The sequence below is a fragment of the Scatophagus argus genome, chromosome 3 (assembly GCF_020382885.2).
Source record: "Scatophagus argus isolate fScaArg1 chromosome 3, fScaArg1.pri, whole genome shotgun sequence".
In the NCBI taxonomy this organism is placed as follows: Eukaryota; Metazoa; Chordata; class Actinopteri; family Scatophagidae; genus Scatophagus; species Scatophagus argus.
The window spans coordinates 3,547,784-3,572,181 of NC_058495.1; the positions used below are offsets into that span (position 1 = coordinate 3,547,784).

General features: G+C 43.1%; 1 protein-coding gene across 2 annotated transcripts; it reads right to left on the bottom strand.

Moving 5' to 3' along the window:
- Positions 1-2,745: 2,745 nt before the first annotated feature.
- Positions 2,746-24,063, bottom strand: LOC124055168 (constitutive coactivator of PPAR-gamma-like protein 1 homolog). 2 transcript variants are annotated; one of them, XM_046381706.1, is made up of 17 exons: positions 23,164-24,063; positions 21,234-21,480; positions 21,061-21,143; positions 18,177-18,305; positions 17,150-17,240; positions 16,206-16,294; positions 15,848-16,098; positions 13,576-13,669; positions 13,285-13,494; positions 12,877-13,048; positions 8,519-8,768; positions 8,246-8,360; positions 7,377-7,586; positions 5,993-6,191; positions 5,675-5,813; positions 5,483-5,579; positions 2,746-4,389 (listed from the first exon to the last, which is right to left on the bottom strand). In XM_046381706.1, exons 1-17 carry the CDS (start codon positions 23,635-23,637, stop codon positions 4,075-4,077), a joined length of 3,165 nt encoding a protein of 1,054 aa, XP_046237662.1. In that variant the 5' UTR covers positions 23,638-24,063; the 3' UTR covers positions 2,746-4,074. The 2 variants fall into 2 exon arrangements, with proteins under 2 accessions (XP_046237662.1, XP_046237654.1); XM_046381698.1 differs by having other exon boundaries at positions 17,150-17,249; positions 23,164-24,062.
- Between the last annotated feature and the right edge of the window lie 335 nt (positions 24,064-24,398).

Consider the following 24,398-nt stretch of genomic DNA (forward strand, 5'->3'; position numbering starts at 1 on the left):
TGCATACATTAATGCCTCATCAGTCACTGACTGTGATGACTGTTATACACCAAGTGCAAGTCATAAAATCCACAGCACTAACAATGTCACTTGTCTCATCAATGTTAAGCCAGTGTGCAGAGTCCTCATCTTTCAAAGTTTTGAAAATGAGTGCTCTCCAGAGGCACTGCTCACTGCTCAGGGAGAGTTAAGTAAATCCAGAGCGTTTAACATATCCATTCATCTTTGGAAAAAAAAACGATGACATCTTCTTTCTTAGTTGAAGCAAAGTCTGCACACTTTAATTTAAAAAACAAAAGATTCAAATACATGCTACAACAGGCAACCACACATTGACACCTGAAATAATAATTTGCAAATGTAATCATAACAGAAAGTTGACAAACTTCTCATAGTTCTGAGTGGTTTATTCAATTGTTAATCAACTGTTTTGAACAATCAATAATCAATATCAAACAGTGTGCTGTCTCTTTATTTCAGTACCAGCAAATGGATTCAAAGGTGGAAAACAAAGGTGGGGGCAGCCGTGGCCTAGAGGTTGGAGAAACGGCTTGTGATCGGAGGGTCACTGGTTCGATTCCCCCACCGGACGGGCAGGAAAAATTTGGGTGTGGTGGAGTGATTAATGCGAAAAAATGCTCCCCCCCTTCATTAGCTGGCTGATGTGCCCTTGAGCAAGGCAATAAGATAAGATAAGATGAACTTTATTGATCCCGCAGTGGGGAAATTCACCTGTTGTGGCAGCTCACAAGAACACAAGAAGAGTGCAAAAAGTGTTTTACAAAAAGTTACAAAAAATATAGAGGTGAAATAAATTAACAATTTACAAGGTAAGTAAAAATAGTACACTATAAAGCTATATACAAGTCCTCATAAGGGAAGAAAGAGGACTAGACCATAGAATTATACAGTCTAACAGCAGCGGGAATGAAAGACCTGCGGTAGCGCTCCTTCCTACACTGAGGGTGTAGCAGTCTGCCACTGAAGGAGCTGTTCAGAGCCTCCACTGTCTGATGCAGAGGATGAGAGGTGTTGTCCATGATGGATGTCAGCTTGGCCAACATCCTCCTCTCACCCACCTGCTCCACGGAGTCCAGTGGGCAGCCCAGGACAGAGCTGGCCCTCCTGACCAGCTTATTTAGTCTCTTCCTGTCCCGGTCCGTGCTGCCCGGTCCCCAACAGACCACAGCATACTGAATAGCAGAGGCTACCACAGAGTCATAAAAAGTCCTTAGGAGGGGCCTGCACACTCCAAAGGACCTCAGTCTCCTCAGAAGGTGGAGGCGACTTTGGCCCTTCTTGTACAGGGCATCGGTGTTATGTGACCAGTCCAGTTTATGGTTGAGGTGGACACCCAGGTACTTGAAACTGTCCACAATCTCAATGTCCAAGCCCTGGATGTTCACTGGTGTATGTGGTAATGACCTTCTCCGAAAGTCAATCACCATCTCCTTTGTTTTACTGGTGTTTAAGCACAGGTGGTTGCGCTCACACCAGTCCACAAAGTCCACGATGACTGACCTGTACTCCGTCTCATTCCCCTCAGACACACAGCCAACAATGGCTGAGTCGTCAGAGAACTTCTGGAGGTGACATCTGCTGGTGTTGTAGGTGAAGTCCGAGGTGTAGAGGGTGAAGAGGAAAGGTGAGAGTACTGTTCCCTGGGGGGCCCCCGTGCTGCAGACCACCACCTCAGACACACAGTTACGCAGTCTCACATACTGTGGCCTGTTGGTGAGGTAATCGATGATCCAAGCAGCCAAATGTCCGTCCACACCTGCTCTCTCCAGCTTCTCTCTCAGCAGTACCAGCTGAATTGTGTTGAATGCGCTAGAGAAATCAAAAAACATGATTCTCACAGCGCTCCCAGCACTCTCCAGGTGAGTCAGCGCCCGGTGCAGCAGGTAGATGACAGCATCATCCACCCCAATGTTTGGCCTGTAGGCAAACTGCAGCGTGTCCATCGCTGTACTCGCCACAGAGCGAAGGTGACTGAGGATGAGCCTCTCCATGGTCTTCATCAGGTGAGAGGTCAAGGCGACAGGCCTGTAGTGGTTTGGCTCCTTGGGGTGTGCAGTCTTAGGAACTGGAACCACACAGGAGGTCTTCCACAGGACGGGGACCCTCTCCAGACTAAGGCTCGCTGCCCACTGTGTTTCACTGCATGTAATTTGCCAGGTGTTGAATGTGTGTGTTCAGCTAAGGATGGGATAAATGCAGTAGTCAAATTCAGTATGTGTATGTAAAAATATATATACTGTCAATAAAGCTGATTCTTCTTCTTCTTCTTCTATGAGTGTTATGAAGGTTATATCACTGTTCATTGTGATAGTTTGTTATGAAACTGATCATTTTATGAATCATCTTCATCATCTTCTCACAATGTTTTCCTGTCAGTCAGCAAGCTGGCATGAATTTCATGTATCAGCTAGCTAACAGCCCATCAGCGGTGAGAGTTGTAAATGAAGTTTAGCTTCATTTACAACTTTTATTTATTACGTTATTTGAACTGTGTCACGCATCTACTGATTAAGACTGGTCATTTTGTTATAAAATGTTTATCAATCCAAAAATAACATTCAGAAGTCAAGACTTTATGAGCCATAATTTCTTAATTTTGCCTGCTTGCATTTCAATTAAAATTTAATACAGGGATTTAAATATGAAGACAGTGAGGAACAAGGTGAAATATTAATGCCTGCATGCTGTTACAGTATGATGAGCTATAAATAAACAAACAACAACTTGTACTAAAAGAATATAGTTTTATTAAGCATTGTAGCTAAGTTGCCTTCACATACACCACACCATAATCCATCAACATTCAAACAAACCCAACAGCAGTTCATTCTTTTACAATCCATGAGTTTGGAAGAAACTCTGATCAACTTACATAGAAGGTAACCTATTTAGTTCTTGCAAGGGGAACTGGGGGAATACACCATTTCTCTGATCACTAATGAAATATGAGAATTAAGCTGAAATGTTAAATGATGGTGATTCTGGTGTAAAGTAGTACGACTGTAAAAACAACACTAAAGAAAATCTCAAAACTGATTTACTGGCTGACGGTTTCAGTCTTAATTGGGAGGTCGAGCACGGCGCTTTCAGCTACAAAAAGGGTGAATTTAATCAAAGCTTTTTATGAGTTTTTTTTTGTTTTTTTTCCCAGATATTTCACTAATGCAGAAAACAGCAACAGAGAACAACGTAGTGTGAACACACTATTTAAGTGGCTAGATTTTTTTTTCAATTAAATGCAACAGAGGTCAATATCACAAACAAATCAAGATCAGAACAATTCGATTACTAACAGTTAACACCTTTTTATGGGAAATCACTGATATTAGCCATTTCTTTAATTTGCAAATGGGCACAGTACTTGTGAAGATGGAAGAAAAAGTACAACATGCATAATAACTACAAACCTCGTAGACTGTGAACCATGCAGAAGGTTTTTTTTTTGTTGAATTAAGCGGTAATACTACAGCTCTATGTTCGATTCAAGAAACCAAGTTGAGTATCAGGGTTTTAGTGAGATCGTCTGCATCTGATTTTTAGAGCCATTTCTTGAAATGTTACTTACAGCTAAATGCCTGAAAGTATATGAAGCTCATCTGAAAGGATGAACACAGTTAGTTAAATATGAACCGAACCGAGAGCGCAGACCAAGGCCAATGCATTCTGCTTTCCAATTCTATATTTGCTTTTCATTAAGCAGTTACTGTGACAACAAAAAATTGATAAGCGCACTATGGTGGACACATGGCACCAAGTACTGGGAGAGTGTCAACCTATAAGAACTAAAATACTTCAGAATTAAAGCTTCTTGAAGCTTTAATGTCCTAATGAAAATTTCATTCTAATAAACGTGTAGAGATCTTGGTGATGAGGGTGAACAACTCCTTAAACTAGCAGTGTGTCATATGTCATGTTTTTACTGAGAGGGTTCCGAATCTCATCTCTGCTCTTGGTCTGACAGGAAAAATGTACATTGACTGTAGGCCTTCTTAATTTCCAGATATCCTGACTCTGTTCCACCTTTCATCCTTCACCCTCTCTAGAAAAATAGACTTACTCTTCTTTTTGTAAGACAGCGGCCTCCAGACCTTCATCTCTGAGACGGCCGCTGTCTACATTTAGTGCATTTAAGTGAGGATTAGAATTGCACATCTTGGAGTCACTGCTAAAGGCACTTTCGGGTTGGATGAGAGCCCTGCATTCCTCTTTATCTCCGTTGAGCTGGTCTGGTTCTTTGTCCTCCACGCCGTTCTCCGTGGCTGAGCCGTCGCACGGTGCAGGGGAGGATTTCCCTTCCACTGGCTGGGGTTTCGTTCTCTCTTTCGCTCCATCATGTCCACATGTAGTGGGCTTATGAGCGGGCTTGCTCTGGTACAAAGGACAGAAAACAAGGATTTTAGACTGCTGCCAAATTCTGCTACATGGCAAAAGTGGCTGTGAGGGTTCCTCTTTGGAGAGAATACAGATGTGGGCTGAGAGTCCCGGTAACAAACAAAAAGACTGGAGAGCAAGTTCGAAGCTAATTAGCAGTAAAATCAAACAGTACAAAGACCTGCTGAGGGGTTGTTAGCTCCCACTCATCACATGCTGAAAGCTCAAACAATGACTGTTCATTTTGTTGCTGCACTGTAATTATACAGTGAAAAGAGCAACAGATGAAGTACATATGGCCTATGCTGAAGCCTAACAACAACCAATATGATTATCTCACATTCCTAAAAAGGGAGTACAAGATTTTGTTTTTTAAGGTTTCTGAAGAATTTACATTTCTCGTCTAACAGTGGTCTGACCCATAACTCTAGTGAGCTTTAAATTATTCATCACAATTTGGTTGTAAGCTCAATGTTACTCTGGCATTCAAACTAATTTGGTCCAGATCAGCAACTCACACCGCCACGAAAATGAAATGGACATTCATGATTTGCAGAGGATATTTCCTGATGATTTCAGTGATTTCCTGACATTTTCTCTACAAAAAAATATGCTGTGGATATTACTGACCCACAGAGTTCCTCCTTACCATTCTTCTGCCTAGCACCACCACCACCAGCAGCACAGATTGCCCAATTTTACACAAGATGTTTTAAAATCTAATGAGCTGAATGATCTTAAAATTACTGGCCAAGTCCACCCTTACTTAGAGCCCATGGACCAGCAGCAGCACCACAGCGAAGTAGCAGCAGTATAATGAGGTGCACGTATTCTTTTTATTACAGTTTATTTATATCTTTATTACAATGAGAATTGCCACTGTTTTTTCTTTAGATCAGGCCCTTTGAAAACAAAGTTATTTAATTACCTTATATTAGAAATTAAGATGATCAATGGATTAGTTGTTCAAAAGTTTTTAAAAAAGAACATTTTCATTCCCAGTCTGTATGTAATTTAGTTTAATGTTACGTAGTGATCATTGGAACAGCACTGCGGATGCCATGTAACCCATGAGCCCTCACCGACTCACCAAGTATGCTCCCTGACTCTTGGAGGCTCGAACGTGGTACCTGCCACCCCGACCAAACGTCCTGATGACGGGCGTGGAAATCACACCTCTGGGACGACTGCAGAAGGCAAAACCATGTGGATTACAAATAAATAACAAGACAACAACAGTTAACAAAGAACATAAGAAATCCCATCTTCTTTCCTTATTTACCCTCTGTTTGGTCCACCAACAGACACCACCTGGAGTGGGAGGCCTCCTCGACCTCGGCTGCGTCGAGCTCCGCCCCACTGTCCCACCACAGTGCCAGCTATCTCCAGCTTCCCACCCTGCGATGAGATCCCTTGAAATCCTTGTAGGCAGAGGAAAGACAACATCAAAAATGTTTATCTGCACAAGTGCAGTCGTGGTGCTACATCATTCTTTTGTGAGTGCTAAACTGATTTATCTCCCATGAAATTACTCTAAAAGTAAACATTTTAGGACCAAAGGGCCTGGTCAATGGCCTGTTGTCGTTAGCACCGTACTCACCAGGCATCCCTCTGCTCCTCCCCTGAGGAGGCATCATAGGAGGTGGGGGGTAGAAGGAGCCAGTCGGGGGGTAGAAAGGCATCCCGTGAGGAGGTGGAAGTGGCGGTGGGGGGAATGGAGGAGGATGAGGTGGTCGACTGAAGTTGAGGCCTTCCAGGATGCTCTGGCGCATCTTCTCCACCTTGGCAACCAGCTCAGGCTGAAGAGAGAAATGAGTCAAACTAAATGATGACTCTGTTCACCAACAGCGAACAGAAATGATAAACTAAACAGAAAGGTAAATGTGTGCACTGGCAATGGGAAAGGAGTCAGGAGTTGTAAGTGGAAACAAAACTGTAATTCATACTAAAATCTATATCATTTAAGGTAAGTCAGTGCTATGGAGAAAGTGTCTAATCATTCTAAGACTACGGTCAGTGTTAAAGTGCCTCCCTTATTTAAAAGCCCAGGAGGCATGTGTGCTTTGGGATAGGGATTACTGAGACTCTGTCAGGGTTTGGGACAAACAGTCTTCACTTCTCATTCGGTTTCTTGTTCTGTGGAATTTAAGTTCTGATTGTTGGAGTTTGTGTTGCCCTGGCAATCTGAGGGTTTGTTCAAAAGTTTGTCACTTGTGAAACGCCCACAGTGTCCTGCCTTTTGGACTTTGCAAGAAAAACCATCAGTGGCTCTTTTTAACAGTCATCTGATGTTTTCTGAAACTTTGCATACTTTGCACAGAACATCAAATGCATTCCAACATAGAGATATGGAAAAAACACAAGTCCAAATCAAGTTCACTGTAAGTGTAACAGCCCGTTGCTGTGTTTGTACTGTGGGAAAGGCCCTGATGAAGTGAAAATGTTCCTGAGTTGTTTGATCGATTCATTGTGGAATTTAACTTTTATTTACCTTGTGATACGTTTATTTGTTAACACCTGAAAGCAAAGTACTGGTGTAAGGATGATGCATAAGCTCTGAGACAACAAAAGATTAACAAAGAACTGCAGAGCAGAGCAGTCTTGGAACAAGTGGGAAACCTGCATGCTATTTGTGATTCTAAAGGCACCAAGTGGAGTTTTCTTGTAAAAAAAGGCTTTAGTCTGTCAGAACTTTGACAGTGCAAAGTGTTCAGTGGTGTGACAGTAAAGGCAGGACTTGGACTCTTCTCTCTGGTTCTCGCTTTTCATTCGTCACAGAACTACTTATGTTACTTTTCACATGAAAAACCACATGCAACGCCATGAGCGCCTTGAAAGGGGGATCATTAAGAAAAAACATTACTTTGAGAATACTGACATAAATGTCTACCAGGCTGGGTGAGCTGATCAGATCAGACAGAGGCTCATATCTACTGTAACCTTACTGTATTTTGCTGACTTGTGCGTGGTGTGGATGAGGTTACCTGACCATCACAGAGGTCAATGAGCTGGGCCTTCTCCCTGTTGGCCCTTATGAGTTTACTCTGTAGCAGCTTGCCGTCAAAGTACATCCAGGGACAGCAGTGCTCCCAGGGAATAGGCTGTCCGCAAGCGTCATTGGCAAACAGAGCCATGTCCACCCCACTCATGAACAGAGCGGCCAGCTGGACTCCTCGAGGGTCCAGGTTGTCGATCTGTAGAAGATAAACATCCAGACTTACAGAATGTCCAAATGAAAAGAAAAAAAAAAAAGACAGCGTGATCCTCTAACAGCCCCACTGAGCATTCAGATCAACGAAGTGCAAAGCAAAGCACAGTGCAAGCGTAAGCAGCCCATTCATCCCCGGCTGCCAAAATACAGCGGTTACACGACCTAATCCAGTCAACACAAAAAGCCAGCAGACACAACCTGGACGTTCTGGCACAGCGGAGAGCAGACAGATCTACACACAGACAGACCACAAGGACCAAAGCGCACAGCTTGTGTGGATGGTTTAAAGAACAAAGGCCGAATAAGAACAGCTGCAATGTTTTCACTAGTTGATAAACCATCCACACATGACGCGAGAATCCCTCCACGTCACTCGGAGCTATACTAAAAATACACCTGTCAGTGCAAAGCTATGGGTTCAGGAACAACATGCTCGTACAGAACAGCGTTCTGTCGAGCAGGTTGCTTGGCGAGGAGTGTACAGAGAAACAGAACAGTGCTAAATCTAACATGAGTCAGTCACATTTACAGCAGTCATATACTGATCAAATAGGCAATCTATGGCGCATCATGGCATCATGGACGTCATGACTTATGTGCATTTCTCTGACACTCCTCATAAAATAAACACTACAAAATCACCTTCAGTTCCTGCAGCTGGTCAGGCTCATAAAGTTTAGGAGAAACTGCTTGGGCTAGGAAAGCGTCAAGTTCGTTACGACGCAAAATTCTTAATCCTGGCCATTGTAACATAAACCTAAAGCAAAACACAGAAGGTTAACAGCATTACAAATACCAGGAACCGATCAACTGTGTCCCTCTCTCTCAATTTACTTCTCACCTACACAGTGACATCTACATACTTTATTTGTGTGAAAAGCTGCAGTCAGTCCTGGATGTTGGCTGTCTACTCACCGCAGCACACAGCAGAGCACCAAGAGGGGCGTGGGAACGTTGGCAGGGTTCAGCATAGCTGGAGTGTCGGAGCGCACGCAGGCCAGAAACGCTCTCATCCTGCGGTTCTTGTCCTCCACAGCCTTCCCCAGCCACAACTTCTTCAGGTTGGGACAGGTCCATTCCCTGAAGGGCAGAGCCTCCACAAGTTCTGGAGTGTGGGGAGACTTGCCTTTGTAGGCGGCCCACTCTTTGACCATGACGTGTGTGTCTGGGAAACAGTTATTTGAAAGTGATCAGGGTTTGTATTAATCAAGTGCCCCAAATTCTTTCATAGAAATTGAGATGAAAGGTAAAGGGGGACTATACATGAGGTCAGTGTATATACACACATATATGTGTATACTTGGCGCTGTCCCAGATGGCAGCCTGTAGCCGCAGCTCCCATCGTGTTTTTTAATCTTTATTTATTTGTTGGTTTATTCCTGCTCGTTTGTTTTTCTGATTAATCACAACCAGTCTTAAAAGTTGTGGCAATGGTTGGACTTAGGTTCATTACTTTTCTCCGCGTTCTTCTGTTACTTTTTCAACTCTTTGTAACAGAGAACCGGTAGTGGCGGGGGCATTGTTTACACATGCGAACAGCTGATCGTGCTGTGTGAGCCCGTGCTGCTGCCCGGAGACAGACCTGTGGTCCCGCAGGAGCTACGGAGGAGACACCAGGGTTGCAGGTCTGGAGCCAAATGGAGGGAGAGGAGGAGAAGACATAAACCTGCCGTCCCAGTGATCATAATGGGAAACGTGAGGTCTTTGGGGAATAAGACGGACGACCTGGCAGCGTTAGTGAAGACCCAGAGGGAATACCGTGAGTGTGGCTGCACACACACATCCCGGACAACAGCGTTGAGCTCCCAGGTTACGGTTTGGTACGGAGTGACAGAGACTGTTCCAAGAATTGGAAGAAGAAGGGTGGCGGGCTTGCACTTTATGTGAGTGAGAGGTGGTGCAATTCCGGACATGTAAATGTGAAGGAACAGCTCTGTATCCCGGACACTGAACTGCTAGTGGTGGGAATGTGTCCATATTATTTACCGAGAGAGTTCACGTCCACTGTTTACATCCCCCCATCAGCTGACGCAGCGGTGGCCTGTGAAGTCGTCGGCTACACCGCAGTCAAATAACAGACTGAATACCCAGATGCATTCATGGTTATTACAGGTGATTTTAATCATGCTTCACTGGACAAAACTCTCAATAACTTTCACCAGTATGTCAACTGCCCCAGCAGAGACAATAAGACGCTGGATCTCCTGTATGCTAATACCACGGATGCATATGACTTCCAGGTATGTCCTCTCTTGTGAAAAGGCAGCCTGTGCACACCAGGACAGTGAGGAGGTGGATACAGGAGGCTGCTGAGGCACTGCAGGACTGCTTCGAGTCAACAGACTGGAATGTAAGTCACATAGGGAGGACATTGATAAGATGACTGCATCACTCAGTATATCAGATTCTGTGGGCACTCCACCATGCCTGGATAGAGCAAACCAGTTCAACCAGTTTTTTAACAGGTTTAGCTCACCTCCTGCCACCCTGAAGACACCACAAGCCTCCCACACACCCACACTGTCCCAAATGGCTCAACCCAACCCCCAGCATTCTCCTGTACAGGACCTATCCATCTGCCCCTCCTCCTTCTCCCCCACCTCCTCCTCCACAGAAGACATCATCAGTCCAACAGTGACTACAGGCCAGATAAAGAGGAAACTGGAAAAATGACATCAGCGAAAGGCTGCAGGCCCTGATGGCATCACACCCAGGATCCTGAAGACCTGTACCAGCCAGCTGTCTCCTGTACTGGGACATCTGCACAACCTGAGTCTGAGTCAGGAAGATGTCCTGTCTGGTTCCAGTCCCCAAGAGGTCGAGGCCATCTGACCTGGCAGACTACAGATCAGTAGCCCTCACATCTCATTTGATGAAGGTCCTGAAGAGAGGTGAGGCCAGCTGAGGCCACAGATGAGGATGTTTCTGGACCCCTTGCAATTTGCCTACCAGCCCCATTTGGGAGTTGATGATACTGTCATCTACCTGCTGCCATGAGCCCATTTACACCTGGATGGTGAGGATTACATTCTCCGATTTCTCCAGTGCTTTCAACACCATTCAACCTCTGCTACTGGGTGAGAAGCTGCAAGTGATGGGTGCTGACGCAAGGATCTCCTGAAGTACTGACTACTTGACAGGCAGGCCACAGTTTGTCTGTCTGGGAAATGTCCTGTCTGATGTGGTGGTCAGTGATGTAGGAGTTCTACAGGGAACTGTGCTTTCTCCCTTCCTCTTCACCTTATACACCACTGACTTTCAGTATAACTCTGAGTCATGTCACCTGCAAAAGTTTTCTGATGACTCAGCTGTTGTTGGGTGTTTCAGAGACAGAGAGGAGGGAGAGTACAGGACACTGGTGGACAACTTTGTAGAGTGGTCTGAACAGAATCACCTGAGACTGAACGTCAACAAGACCAAAGAGATGGTGACTGACTTCAGCAGGAAGAGGACGCCTTCACAGCCACTACGGATCAGTGAGGAGGTGGTGGAGGAGGTGGAGGACTACAAATATCTGGGAGTGGTGATCGGCAACAGACTGGACTGGACATCTAACACCGAGGCGGTGTAGAAGAAGGGGATGAGCAGACTCTATTTCCTGAGGAAGCTGAGATTCTTCAACGTGTGCAGCAAGATGTTGGAGATCTTCTACCAGTCTGTTGTTGCCAGCACCATTTTCTCTGCTGTGGTGTGTTGGGGCAGCAGCATCAGAGCCAGCGACACCAACAGACTTGATAAGATCATCAAGAAGGCTGGCTCTGTACTCGGTCTCAGGCTGGAGTCTTTTGAGACCGTGGTGGAGAGGAGGATGCTGAACAAACTGTCATCCATCATGGACAATAATCAGCACTGTCTCCATCACACAGTAGACAGACAGCGGAGCACCTTCTCCCACAGGCTGCTACAGCTCTGCTGTTGAAGGGACAGATACAGGAAATCTTTCCTGCCACATGCCATCACACTGTACAATAACAGCTAAAACTCTGGTCATAACATGCAGTCACTACGCACTTTATATGATTTTACACACTCGGTTCACTGCAACTTATATTCTATTTTATTTTGCACAACATTCCACTGCTTATTTGTTGTATATACACTTTTTTATTGCTTTGTTTATTGCTATTTCTTTTTCTTTCATGGTATCGTCACTGTGTGTAATAATGCTGCTGCACTGTAATTTCCCAGACTGAGATCAATAAAGTATAAGTATATCTGTCTATCTATCCGTCTAAACACACACAGGATATGTATATATATCATGTCTCCTTTCATCCCCTCATTCTACTGTCACAGTGGTACCGTCCTCTTTTCTTACTGAAGAAAGATGACTGTACTCAGCAGCATAAGGGACATCGACTCTCAATCAATCTCTCACATCCCTGAAAACCTTTCTGCCTGAACACCATCTCCTGGTGACAGGTAAGGAAAACCTCTGGAGCTGTCCCAGTATGATGACTAATTTCCCAAAAGCTGCTGGAACAATTTAATTCCTAAAAGTAGGACCAAAATGCTCACTGAGAAGCATAGGACTAATTTCCTCCTCAGAGGCACCCGATAAAAACGTCCAGGGCCTCATTAAAAAACGTCCCAAGTCCTATCTTAAATCCTGAGAATTAGGATTTTTGGTATTATAGAATCAAGCTTCCTAATGACATATTTAAGAAAAAATTTTTATTTAATTAAGATGACATAGAATTAATGCCCCAAAAGGGCAGCACCACTGTAATTATGTCTTTAACATTGTTGATGGGAAACAATGCAAAAATGTAAAATATTATGATTTATGACCTATTGGACAAGCTAACACAATTACTAGTTACTAATAGTTACTAATCTGTTGAAGAGGCTAAAAGTGACAATATCCTGTTGGAGAAGCTAACAATGACATTAGCTTGTTGCTTTAAATTTCCTTTACTGTGTATTTAATTATATAATTTTCCTCCAACAACACAACTGATGCCTAAAACTGAACGTCCACTTCTTCCTTTATCGTGAGACAGCCGTTGTCAAAGATACAGGCATGACAGGATGAGTGTTGACTGAGTTAACAGTACCAGTTAGCATGTCATTAAGATACTTGGCCTGCAATGGGACAGGACACAACCATGAATTTAGGAATTACTTCTGTAATAGGAAGATAGGTTGTTTCCCTCCTGTGTGTGAAACTTAAGTGAGGACAGGACAAGAAGTTAGGACATCTTTCCATAATGAGACCCAAGAACAGGATATGATACAGTTGCATAAGGTAGTTTACTGACCACAGGACTCACATTCAGGGAGGCAGTTCTTCCTCAGGGCGAGTCTCTCAGCCTTCTTCCTGGCCTCAGCCAGGCTGAAGAGTACTCCGTAAACATGTTGACGGATAGGCCGAAACAGCTGCACTGCTGAAGGCAGGTCTTTGTTTGCTTCATCTTCAATGGTGACAGATAGCTTAATCTCTCCCTGCAAAGACACACCGTTACCGAAATGCTGCACAATGCCACAAACAAGTCTCTGTAGATACTTCAGATTCCACACATCAATATGGTGCCTGTAGTTTGTGTACTTTTGACTACATATGTGTATGAGAGTGCTTTCTCTGTGTTTTGTGTATTTTTTTCAAAGTAACTCAATTAAAATAAAACACACTGTAAATATTAAAATGAAAGCTGTGTGCCATCAGTCTAAGATGGGCTGACCTTGGTGAGAGCATGGTAGATGTAAGGGTACATGAGGCCCTTCCTGTGTCTGTGCTCAGCCACCCGCAGGACCTCGGGAGCCACAGCAGGGAGAGGTGGGATGGTGATGTCCATGTGGTTCCTGGTTGGCATGGAGAGCAGGGATGGGATCTGGGCATTCAGGCTGAGAAGACCTCCGCCCTGTGATCCTGAGGTCACACAGAGGTCATCCTGAGGACAAACAGTCGTTTTACTTTAGCTAGCTGGTAAGATGTCTGATTAAGTCTAATGTGTTCCTGATGTTTCACTTACTTTTGTTTGGTCCCCCAGGTCCCCCTCTGGTGTATTTTCAGAATTTGGAGTATGTCTGTTTTTCTCCCATCCTCCCTTATGGTCACAAACATGACTTTAAAAAAAAAAAGAAGAGAAAATATAAACCACTGATCACCTTTGGCTGGCCGCTGATGTAAAATGAGCACACAATGAGCACACTGTCACTAGCTCATCTGGCAGCCTCTGAGAGCACTCAAAATTCTCTTATTTGATAATTACCCATGACTAAAAGCAGCATTTAGGCAGGTGTGCTGTGCAAATCTACCTCTATCTACAATCTAAAAGTCAAAGACAGACAGTCACACAAAACACATCAATTATTGTGACATTTTAAATTGATACCATTAGATCATGAACAGGAAGCAAGGAAATGAAGAACTATCAAAGAATATTCTGAACAGAAGCGAGCAAATGCTCCTTCCAGAAAACGCTGGGCAAGCAAGGTACGTTAGAAAGGTAACACTTGTCACTTTTAAACTTTTCAGTGGGTCTATTACAGATTTGAGATGTTGTAGGGTGACAGTGGAAACTTTAGGTACCAGAAGAATAGTCGCAGGTGAGTCACAGGTCATAAGTCCTAGGTGAGTACACTGCAAGTACAACAGCAAAATGCTCCTCAAAAGACAGCCTTTATGGAGTATGTGCAGAGTGGACTGACATTAGACCTACTCCACAAAACACCTAAGGGATGTCCAGGAAAAAAGTTGAACCTGGCACAAATCCTGGCTCACGCCTTTTGCTGCAGTGTTATTTAGTGCCATTCAGTAAGGAACTGTCATTCGTATGCTCTTGTTTTATTTGCTCTAGCACATGGATCCAGTTCCCCTCCTGTTCAGACAGATTTTCCTCTGTCCTGGTTTGTGATGGGCCAATCACTACAGTTTACCTAATATGAGGTAACTTTGATACCTTGACTTTATATACATATATTTTATGGTTTATATATTTTGTGGTTTGATACAACATTATGTCAGCAAATGAGGCTTAAGTATGAGTAGCAGGGTTCTGCTGTATAAAGCAGGCTAGTGCTAAGGTTCATTTTTTTTCACCTTAGCTGCACACCAAATCTGTTTCTGAACTAACATGAGGTTAGAAATGCACACCCCAGTTACTGAATCGTCACTCATATTAACTCTACAAGGCCTCATTTAAGTGTGTTTCAACTTTTGTAAGACAGGGCACTACTACTACACAACAAATGTTTCAGTTTAGCAAGTGACCTCTGGCTAAAGGCACCCGCAGTTACCATAAATGGAAGCTTGCTCGCTAGTAGCTGTAGCGTTGATCTGACGACATAATGACAACGCCTAAACAAAGCAGCAGGCAGCATTTCACGCTGCTCTTATTAATGTTAGTATTAGCTAACTAGCTTTGAGCTCTGCACGTTCTCCTGACTAGCTCAGCCGTATGTCACACGTTTTGATGCTTTGATTGGTTATAGTCCCATCCAATTGCATCTAGGAAGGTGAAGACGAACTGAGAGGTCCCAGACTGATTTGCATTTGCAAATCGGTCTGGCAATACCACGGTAAAGGATCTATTGGCAGTGATTCAGTTTACCTTGATTGTCATGACCGAAAACAATATACACACATACAATAAACTACATTTTTTAAATTTTAAATACCCAGTTTGAAATACACAGTGGCATCAGTTCTCGTAAGCTGCTGATGTCAGAAGAACTGTGATCATAAGCATTAGTTTAGTAAATGGTGCTCTACTTCTGTTGAGACAAAATTCAACCAAATTAAGGATTTATGTCAGTTTTGTGCGACTAAAAGACAAAGCAAACTGTGCATGTTATCTGAACATCTGTATAAAAAGGACAGCCCAGGCTCTTTAGGTATCTGAAAACACAAGTGCATACTAAACAGAAAACTAATGACCACTATTGTCATTTGAAGCTAGATAAAACACTACAGTACAATTACGGTGTGCTACAAAACAATAGCTAAAGACATTTGCTGCATGAGGTAGCCCTTACCTCGCAAGTATTTTAACAAATTAACACTGTTAAGTACTTAAATGCTTGTTCTAAAAGTGTCAGCGTTTCTGGGAACAACATCAGGACAAAATACTCACAGGACATGAGAAAACAAAACTAAGGGTGCTGTGGGAAAAAAAGGTAAAGATTGGCTTTCACATAATTTCCCATGTACCTCACTTTAAAATTCTGATGCAGCATTCCTATCAGCGTGACAGACTGCGGATGAATGAAGACAGTAACAGAGTAAGTGTGTATTGAACTCACTTGGCAGTTGTGCCTGAGCTCTCTTCATTCTCTGAGGAGGAGGATGTCGAGGAGGTGTTGAAGAAAGCAGCCTCTGTGTGGTTGGAGGCGCTGGCCTGGCCTGGGCTGACGGGAGAGGACCTCTCATACAGCGGTGTGTGCTTCCCTTCATGAGGAATGTTGCTGAAACTGTTCTGCTCAGGGGGGCCTCTCTCCGCAGAGTCCAGAGCCAGGATTCCCTCCGCCTGGGGTTCTGGGTACGGGTACTGGACCTGGTGACAGTGAGGAAAAACAAAGGCCATGTTCTCATTAAGCTGAACCACCTGCAGTAGTTCACTGTCAAGTACGAGGTATTTCCCATTACCCCTGTTACTCTTACCCCAGTTTTTACAGGCAGCTGCACCTGTGGAATGTTGAGCACTTTTGGAGATGGCACTGCAGCAGGCACTCCCATGTGTTTTGGTCTGACTGTGAAACAGACACACAAAACATTTCAGCATGCAGACTCTGGAGCTGCTGCACAGTCATCAGTGAGGAAAACAAAGACACGTCGTGACCACTAAGGTTGATATTTATGGATACTTGTGTCAGAACTGAAGAAATTCCCTCAAGTAGTTCCTAAGATATCACATTCACGAGAATAAAACGAATGGGTGAACTTCTAAACAGTGAATGTGTAAATTTTAAACATTTCAGAAAAAAACTGAGGACTTATCATTTACATAGCAACATCATAGCTTATTCTATTGCCTGCAGCCTTTATTATCACATTTTCTCTTTATGTGTCTGCAAACTTTTCTCAAATGTTTTAATTTTTGTTTTATGATTTCAGGTGTTTCAACTCCTTTTACTAAACAAAGCACATAAAACAGTGTGACAGGAATGTACAGATATAAGTGTGACATTCGCACAGTTTGACAGCCCACGTGTTCATGTTAACAAGGCCTCCTGCACTGGTGCACCAGAACGCAGACATAATTAAACTAATTAATCAGTGTTTCTCAGGTCTGCTGTAAGAAAGCTAAGTAGTACTTGTTGCAGCCTTTTTGTATGGCTATGGTCATCAGTCTACAGGTACTCTGAGGCAAAAACACAGGATATTGTCAAAAGGAAGCAGAGTACCTTATGCACCATTCAGACGAATGGACAAGAAGTGTCTGATGTTTCTCAAGCTTTCTTTGTTTCTCATATATAACATTTTAGGTAAAGCCAGTGAAGACCCAGTCTGAGATCCTCCAACTGCTCTCTATACAAACAACAGCTGCTGATCAAACTTCAGGCCTAGACCTCAAGACTATAAAGACCGTTTAGACAGAAACTCACCTAAGTGTGGAAGGAAGTGAGGGGGTTTGCTGGCCACTGAGTAGTACTCCACTGCCTTCTTGAAGCGTATGACTTTGTCATCAGTGCATGACTGAAAACCCCGCCCCCCCCAAAACATTCAGTGAGATTAACACACAAAGCACAGTCAGTAAACAATGACAGAGCTACTATTTTCTGTTCTGTCCATTCAGCTCATCTTTAGTTTAAAGAGTCAAGTACAGGTTTTGCTGTTTAAATTCAGGTCTTACTGCTGAAGGGGTGAAGATGTGTTAATGCCCATGCCAGTTTACATGTCTGTGAAGGCACCATTAATGCTGAGAGGTACATACAGGTTTTGGAGCAACATATGCTGCCATCCCGACTTTTTCAGGGACGTCTTCAACAAGACAACACCAAGCCACACTCTGCATGTGTCACAACAGTGTGGCTTCCTAATGAAAGACAGCAGGGACTGGACTGACCTGCCTGCATATCATTATGAAGCACAAAACAGGACAACATAAACCCCAGACTGTGGATCAACTGAAGTTATATCAAGCAAGACTGAGAAAGAATTTCACTTTAAAAACTTCAATTAGTGTCCTCAGTTCCCAAACGCTTATTACATGTTGTGATGGATTCAAATTTACAAAAAACAAAAAAAGTTCACCAGCTTTTTGTACAGTTGTTGTACTGTATTCAATAGAATCATTCTATTCTTTTTTATTCATGCTGTACACAGTGTCAAAGCAGGCTTGTATCTATTCCACCTGTAACAGCGCATTCAGATGAGATGGAGATTTCTTTACAACTCATTTTGCTTTTACTACATGAGGAATGTGTAATCATCACGCCAACCTCTAGTCACAGTGATCACGCCCACCAATGACAGGAACAATATGTGCAGCAATCCGCTTCCATCTGATTGTATGAAAGCCATTCATTCATAAACAAGCATGATCACAACGTCCTGCGTTGCGTCCACCGTCTCTAAAGCAGACAGAAAATGTCCAACTTTTACACATTAGTACAGCTACACTTTTCATACCTGTGAATGCTTGAAGATGTCCTTAGCGATGGCCTCCAGGTCGTTGATGTCTGGGATGTTGTGGACATAATCAGCCACAGCCCGGATTACAACATCACAGGGTGGGAGCACAAGCTGGTGGGCACGCACCTGAGGAATGATAACACAGTCAGCCACTCAAGTTTGACGCATATTACCCAGAATCACACACTGGGGGCAGCATTATGCTGCTGCTGATTGGTTCAGTGCAAAACAAGCAAAGAGGGCCATAAGAAGGGTCTTTGTTGCAAAAGGGATGACGACTTACTCTGCAGTCATGTTTAAGTGGATGGTACATGTCGAAGTAACTTTCAAATTAATACCAGGAACTAAGGTTTCCAAGTAGAACATTAGATTAAACTTAATAGGTATATGTTGGAATATGTTGCTATCTCTCCTTTGCTCCCTCATTGTACTGTCAACCAAAAGGCAAGATAACACTGAAACAGAGCATTTATAATTTCATAAGAGGGAGGAAGTGGGGTAGAACATCAAATTCCAACTTTATTCTGACTGAATACTGCGCTGCTTTGGGCTTTCACCTGAACCACCTGAAAAACGTTTCTTTAGCTTTGTAAATTAAACTGAAAAAGGGCTTTAACATAACCAGTCTTTGCTCCTTCCGAATTCAAGCTGCATCTTAAACACAATAACAGAGTGAAGTAACGACAAAACCTTGTTAGAGAGGAAGAAATGCAGCTCCAGTAGGTGCACGTGAATCAAGATGAACAAATATCTTGTTGCTTTTCTTGTGGATGAAAATAATATATTAGTAATCATTATCATTTGCTGACGACAACTCACTGTGTTATTATGAGTGCAAAGAAAAGCACAGAAAAGAAGTAAAGCAATATTTCAGTGCTGGTTGATTTGCTGATATCTGCTTTAACACCTAGGTCACAGATTTCTTCCAAACAAACTATTGCCAATTTAATAAAGGTAAGGTCAGACAGAAACTCTTCATTTTTCTATCATTGAGCAACTTTGATTGGATTTTATGTTGCACATGGCAAGAGTACTGAGAAGGTGAAGGTGTGTGCCGCCAACAGGTCGTCATCTAAGTGCTCATTGTTGCTGCTTTTCTTCTGGGAATGTCAAGACCAATACCCAGTTTGGAATACTACAAATATATGAATATTGCAGTACTTTTACCAGTGGACCATAGGCTCACACACCATGGTGTCACCTATTAGACAACAGTGACTTTAACAGATGTTTATTTAAATCACAATCTTGGAGATAAATTCTTTAAGTGTTAGCAGTACTAACACATGTGGGCAGTCAGTGTATGCTCAATGAAGTGCTGTTGAGTGGCATTCAGCAGTGAAATGTAATGTGGCAGCATGGTGGGTAGTGAACCAGATGGCTTTCATCTTAATCACAGTTCGTCATTTAAAAACTAACAGCTGAACCATTTACACAGTGCCCTCAAACTGTCTGGCACTGCTGTCACGCAACTGTTTGCTTCAGCCATTCACCAACCCATGGATATCCCGTTTCTGCTGTGCTGCATTGGCCACGTGCGAAAATGAAGCCGCATCACTCAGTCCAGCTCAGTGGCAGCTGATGGTTAAAATCCACAGGGATGCACGAACACTTTTAGATCCATTTTCGGTCAAGCCAGCCGTGTTATCAGTAGATTCGCCATCAATTTTTACCAAACGAGCAGCGATGTTTGCAATCGTGCTTTCAACTGTACCGAAGCTACTGATATGTGGTTGACTGTGGACATGTGGAAGCAAGTTGACTTCAAGTCATCAAGTCATCAAAGCTCACGCGAAATCAGCAAAGAAAACCAGAAATGTGAATTAAAGTTCAGTGACTGAAAGTATTAAAGTAATTAAATGTCAATGCTCAAACTTAATTAATCTTAATTTAGATAATTGCCCTCAATTACCCTTGGGGATTAAACCATTTTTATGATTTAAAAAGACCTTAAAAAGCTAAGCTGTTTTATCAACCAGCTTCTTGAGTGATATGGTCGTAGATGAAAACACATGAGGTGCTGCCAAAGTTAAAAAAGGTTTGCTAGTTTTACCTAAAATTTGTATGAATTTTTGTCTGTACTGGCTTAAGGTTGGCTGGGCTCAGTTGGAAAAAAAGGTGAGGTCACATACTTCTAAGCACCAATCACAATTTTGCAATATTTAGGTTGAGGGAACGGTCATCACCATGAAGCAAATGAGCTAAATTCTTAAGTGTTTAACTCTTAATAATAACAAAAATTCTAATGTTAAGTATAATAAACCAATATATAGAAACCCAAGAATCAAAATGACTTTCCTGCACTTCGGCTTTGATTGTTACTTATTTAGTAATGATGACTTGGTGTTACAGTTAAAATACACCAGATCCAAGTCTTCTGCAGTTTTCAAGCTGTACATTGAACATTACAGTCAGCAGATTAGATAATATGGTTTGATCTATGAATTGGCTGCTCTGTTGTACACGTTCCTGCAATTAGGTCTTCGGAAAAAGGAAACTCAGGTGATCTAGTATCGCACATCCCATAAAGCATGAGGGAGAAAAGTGAATACTCCCTCGAATGGGTCAAGCTTCCAAAAACTATGTAGTCTACCTTTCCATCACCAGGAACCATCTTATCACAATACATCACACAAGTGTTTTCTCAGCCTGACTAAGCACTATCAATGAGTAAGCAGACCTTTGTGTTGAAAAAGAAAAAAGTTTCCCAGTCAGTGACAGCGGTAGTTTTCCATGTAATTCATTCAGGAGGCACACTGTAAGAGCAATGCACTCGATCTGTGACAAACACACTTCAACATTATTATTTTACTCAGACTGACACTCACAACTCACTTCCATTACACCTATGACGATTAACAATTCACCAACAAATCTTTACCTTCAAAGATGCTAATGGATGCTCTGGACCAAGTAAGCTCCAGTGAAAGGCAGCCAAGTCTTCATCAGGCAGTATGTGATTTCCTTTAAAACACAAGACAGTGTCATTGTGTTAGTCATTTGAACCATTGGATCCATTTATAATCCTTATATATTTATAAGTGTCACACCAACCTAGAAGTGATGCAAAAATGACAAAACGATTTGGGTTGAGATCAAGCTGCCGTGCCACTTCGTGCATCAGGTACTGGCTGGTGGTGAGGCTTTTGCCGTTTCGGCTCAGTTTGAGGGCGTGTGCGCTGAAGTAGTACGGGATGTTGCACAGAGCGTAGTCCGAGTCGTAGGCCACCAGGCCGTGGAAGCCATTCTCCCTGCATAAGGCTATCACTTCCAGGTGGTGGTCCTCAATGCTCTGGACAACCTGGGGAGTGGCCAAGACAAGAACTGGGCTTTAGATGCTAACTCCTCAAAATAAACCTCTTACACTGACATGGTGTATTAGGCAAGTTCGAAGAAAGACTACAGAAATAGGATTACAAAGCAGCAGCAGAATAAGCCCTACACAGCTGATTGGATTCTCACAGTCAAATAATTGGCTCTGTATTTAAAATATTATCTAGAGTACATGTCCAAAGACCCTTAAACCAGCCTTATTCTTAATACTGACAGCATATACAGACTTTAACAAATAACATCATGTCACTGTATAGTCCGAACATCATGCAAATGATGTTAAATGATAAATCTTGGACTCTCCCAACACGTCACTCACCGTATCAAATCCCAATTCCTGATCTAGTTCCAAATTTAAAATCTGCGCACTGCATGGACCTCACTGAGGCTGATTTCATGTATGACACTGCCCTGACCTAATGAATATTAATATCAACAGAAACAGAACATTTAAATCAATGGAATATGTAATTAATGTGGATGGGTTCATATCGGTTTGCTGATCGGCCATCTAGCCGATACTCACTCCACTCAGTCCCTGATCCCAATAAGGCTGATCAGAGAGTCCTTAATTTTGATATGCAGCTTGTGCAAATAAACGTGAAGAAAAAGCCAGTTCACGTGATACCAGCGCTACGATGCTGCATGTTAGCGACAAAAACTGCATGCTGCATGCTGAGTGTGAATATTAATACATTTCTTAACTTTGCAGTTTTTGTGCACAAGTAGTGTTCAGGGATGTAACTACTTATTTGCTGTATTGATTAAACTACTTATTGTAGTCTCGATTAATGGATATGCATTAGGAGAGACCGATTATCGACCGGGCTGAACAGTGGATCTAATATTCAGTATTTTCCAATTACTGTGACAAGAGTTTTCTTTTGCCCAAATGACAATAAATTCAATTAATTTAAGAGTAACTGATACTGATAGTAGATTTATTCTTGGTATTAATAATATCAATCTGCAAACAAACTAGTAACTGAAGTTGCCATATAAATGTAGCGGAGTAAAAAGCACAAACCCCCAACATATAGTGGAGTCAAAGTAATCAATCAGACTTAAAGACAGTACTTGAGTAACTTGGTAAGCAGTTACTGCACATTCCATCACTGGTTATTAACACTAAGGTTTTTATTTTACAGCAAATGTATACTGGCTCCAAATACTGGTCATCAGTCTCTGATAACTGATTACTAATCAGTATCTGCACTGAAAAAACATAACCTGCAAATACTCACGACTGACAGACTGGAAACAGTGAACTCAGGGCATTTCTGCCTTTACTTAAATGATAAATAGTCAATAAAGTTAGTAGTCAAAAAGTTGCGAGTTAATATTCTGTGAACTGACTTGACCTCAGTGTTTAGTAATGATGTCTAGGACGGGGTCAGTTCAGTGAGTCCGTAGTTTTGGTTCTGCTAAATGAGCCGAGTACTAACGAGCAGGCCACTGACCCCACTGCTAACACTCCCACAGGCAACACTGATTAACTTGGCCGGGCTGTGGGGAAAAATGCTTTTTTTCATGGGTGAAGATGACATGGAGGGTAGCTAGCAGGCTAATCAGAGAGCCTGCTAATGTCTGCCGGAGGTTGGTCCAGTGTGGCTGTGCTCAACAGGCACTGCCAGGCCGAGTTTTCACTCACCCCGACGCGAAACCTGAGGAGCGCCAGTCGGATGCAATGGGCCATGCACACAGGAGGAAGGAACCAGACTTTGGGCGGCGGGGTGCCCTTGTTCTGAATGTGGCTGATGATCTGCTGGGCGGTCTGCCTCTCGTTCACCTGTCGCTTGACCCACTCGTGAAGACGGCCTTTCTCCAGGGCGCCATTGAAGCACACCAGGAGCTCAATGTTGCCGTTGAAGCAGGCCTTAGAGAGGGCGGCCAGGTAGCCCAGCATGTGGTTCCACTGGCCTCCGCTGACCCAGTCGGTGTAGAAGCCTCCGTAGAGCCGGTGGAGGCAGTTCTCGGCGTCCACCAGCAGTCTCAGCGGACTCTGAGGGTATCTCTGCCGACCACCTCCTACCATACTCCCCCGGGCCAGCTTCTGGAGCTCCACCGGCACCACGGCGCTGGGACAGTGCTTTTCGATGTACTCTTGGAAACCTTGAACACCCATGTTGAGCGTCTGTTGGAAGAGACTAAAACTTAAAAGTGACTATTAAACAAAAAAGCGAAATATCGGAGGAAATTAAACCGAAGAGGTTGCAGTGCGCCTCTCCCCTGACAGTGACTGACAACCGCTTGGTAGCTGTGGATATTGCAAGAGTTGGAGTAGTTTCGAAACAAACGAAAAATACTGCTATTTAGGCATCGTCAGTTTTTGGTGGGTTGTTTTTTGGTTCATGGCTGCTAGCTGCCATGTGTCGGTTCACGGAACCATGTCTGAGGTTGTGAGTCTGTCGGGGCGAGAGTGAGACAGAGGGGACGCATGACGGCACCACGCAACGGAACGTACAGAGGCACGCGATGAATTTCAAGAGCGTTCACTTCTGCTTATTTTCCTATTGGCTTAAAAGTCAAAGCCTTCGTTAAAAACACTGCTACGTCAGGAAAGCAACTAAATAAAAAATGTCATCAAAGTCAACAGACATGATTTTGTCAAAGAAGTGACTGTATAATGTTTTTTGTGTTTTATTCAACCTATTTTGTAATTTATGCAAGTGGATAACTTTCCTTAAATCTTTTACTGGGATAAAGTTGCATTTTCTTCCTTGTCAATTGCACAAACAGACAATACGTTTATTTTCACTTTTCAGAAATAACGAGTTTCTAACGTCATAACAGGTGTAAAGATGATCTGCAATTCACCGCCTATTGCTTTTCATCACGTTTGCTAAGCGGTAGAGCCTGGGTGTGAACTGTCTTGACAACTTTGAA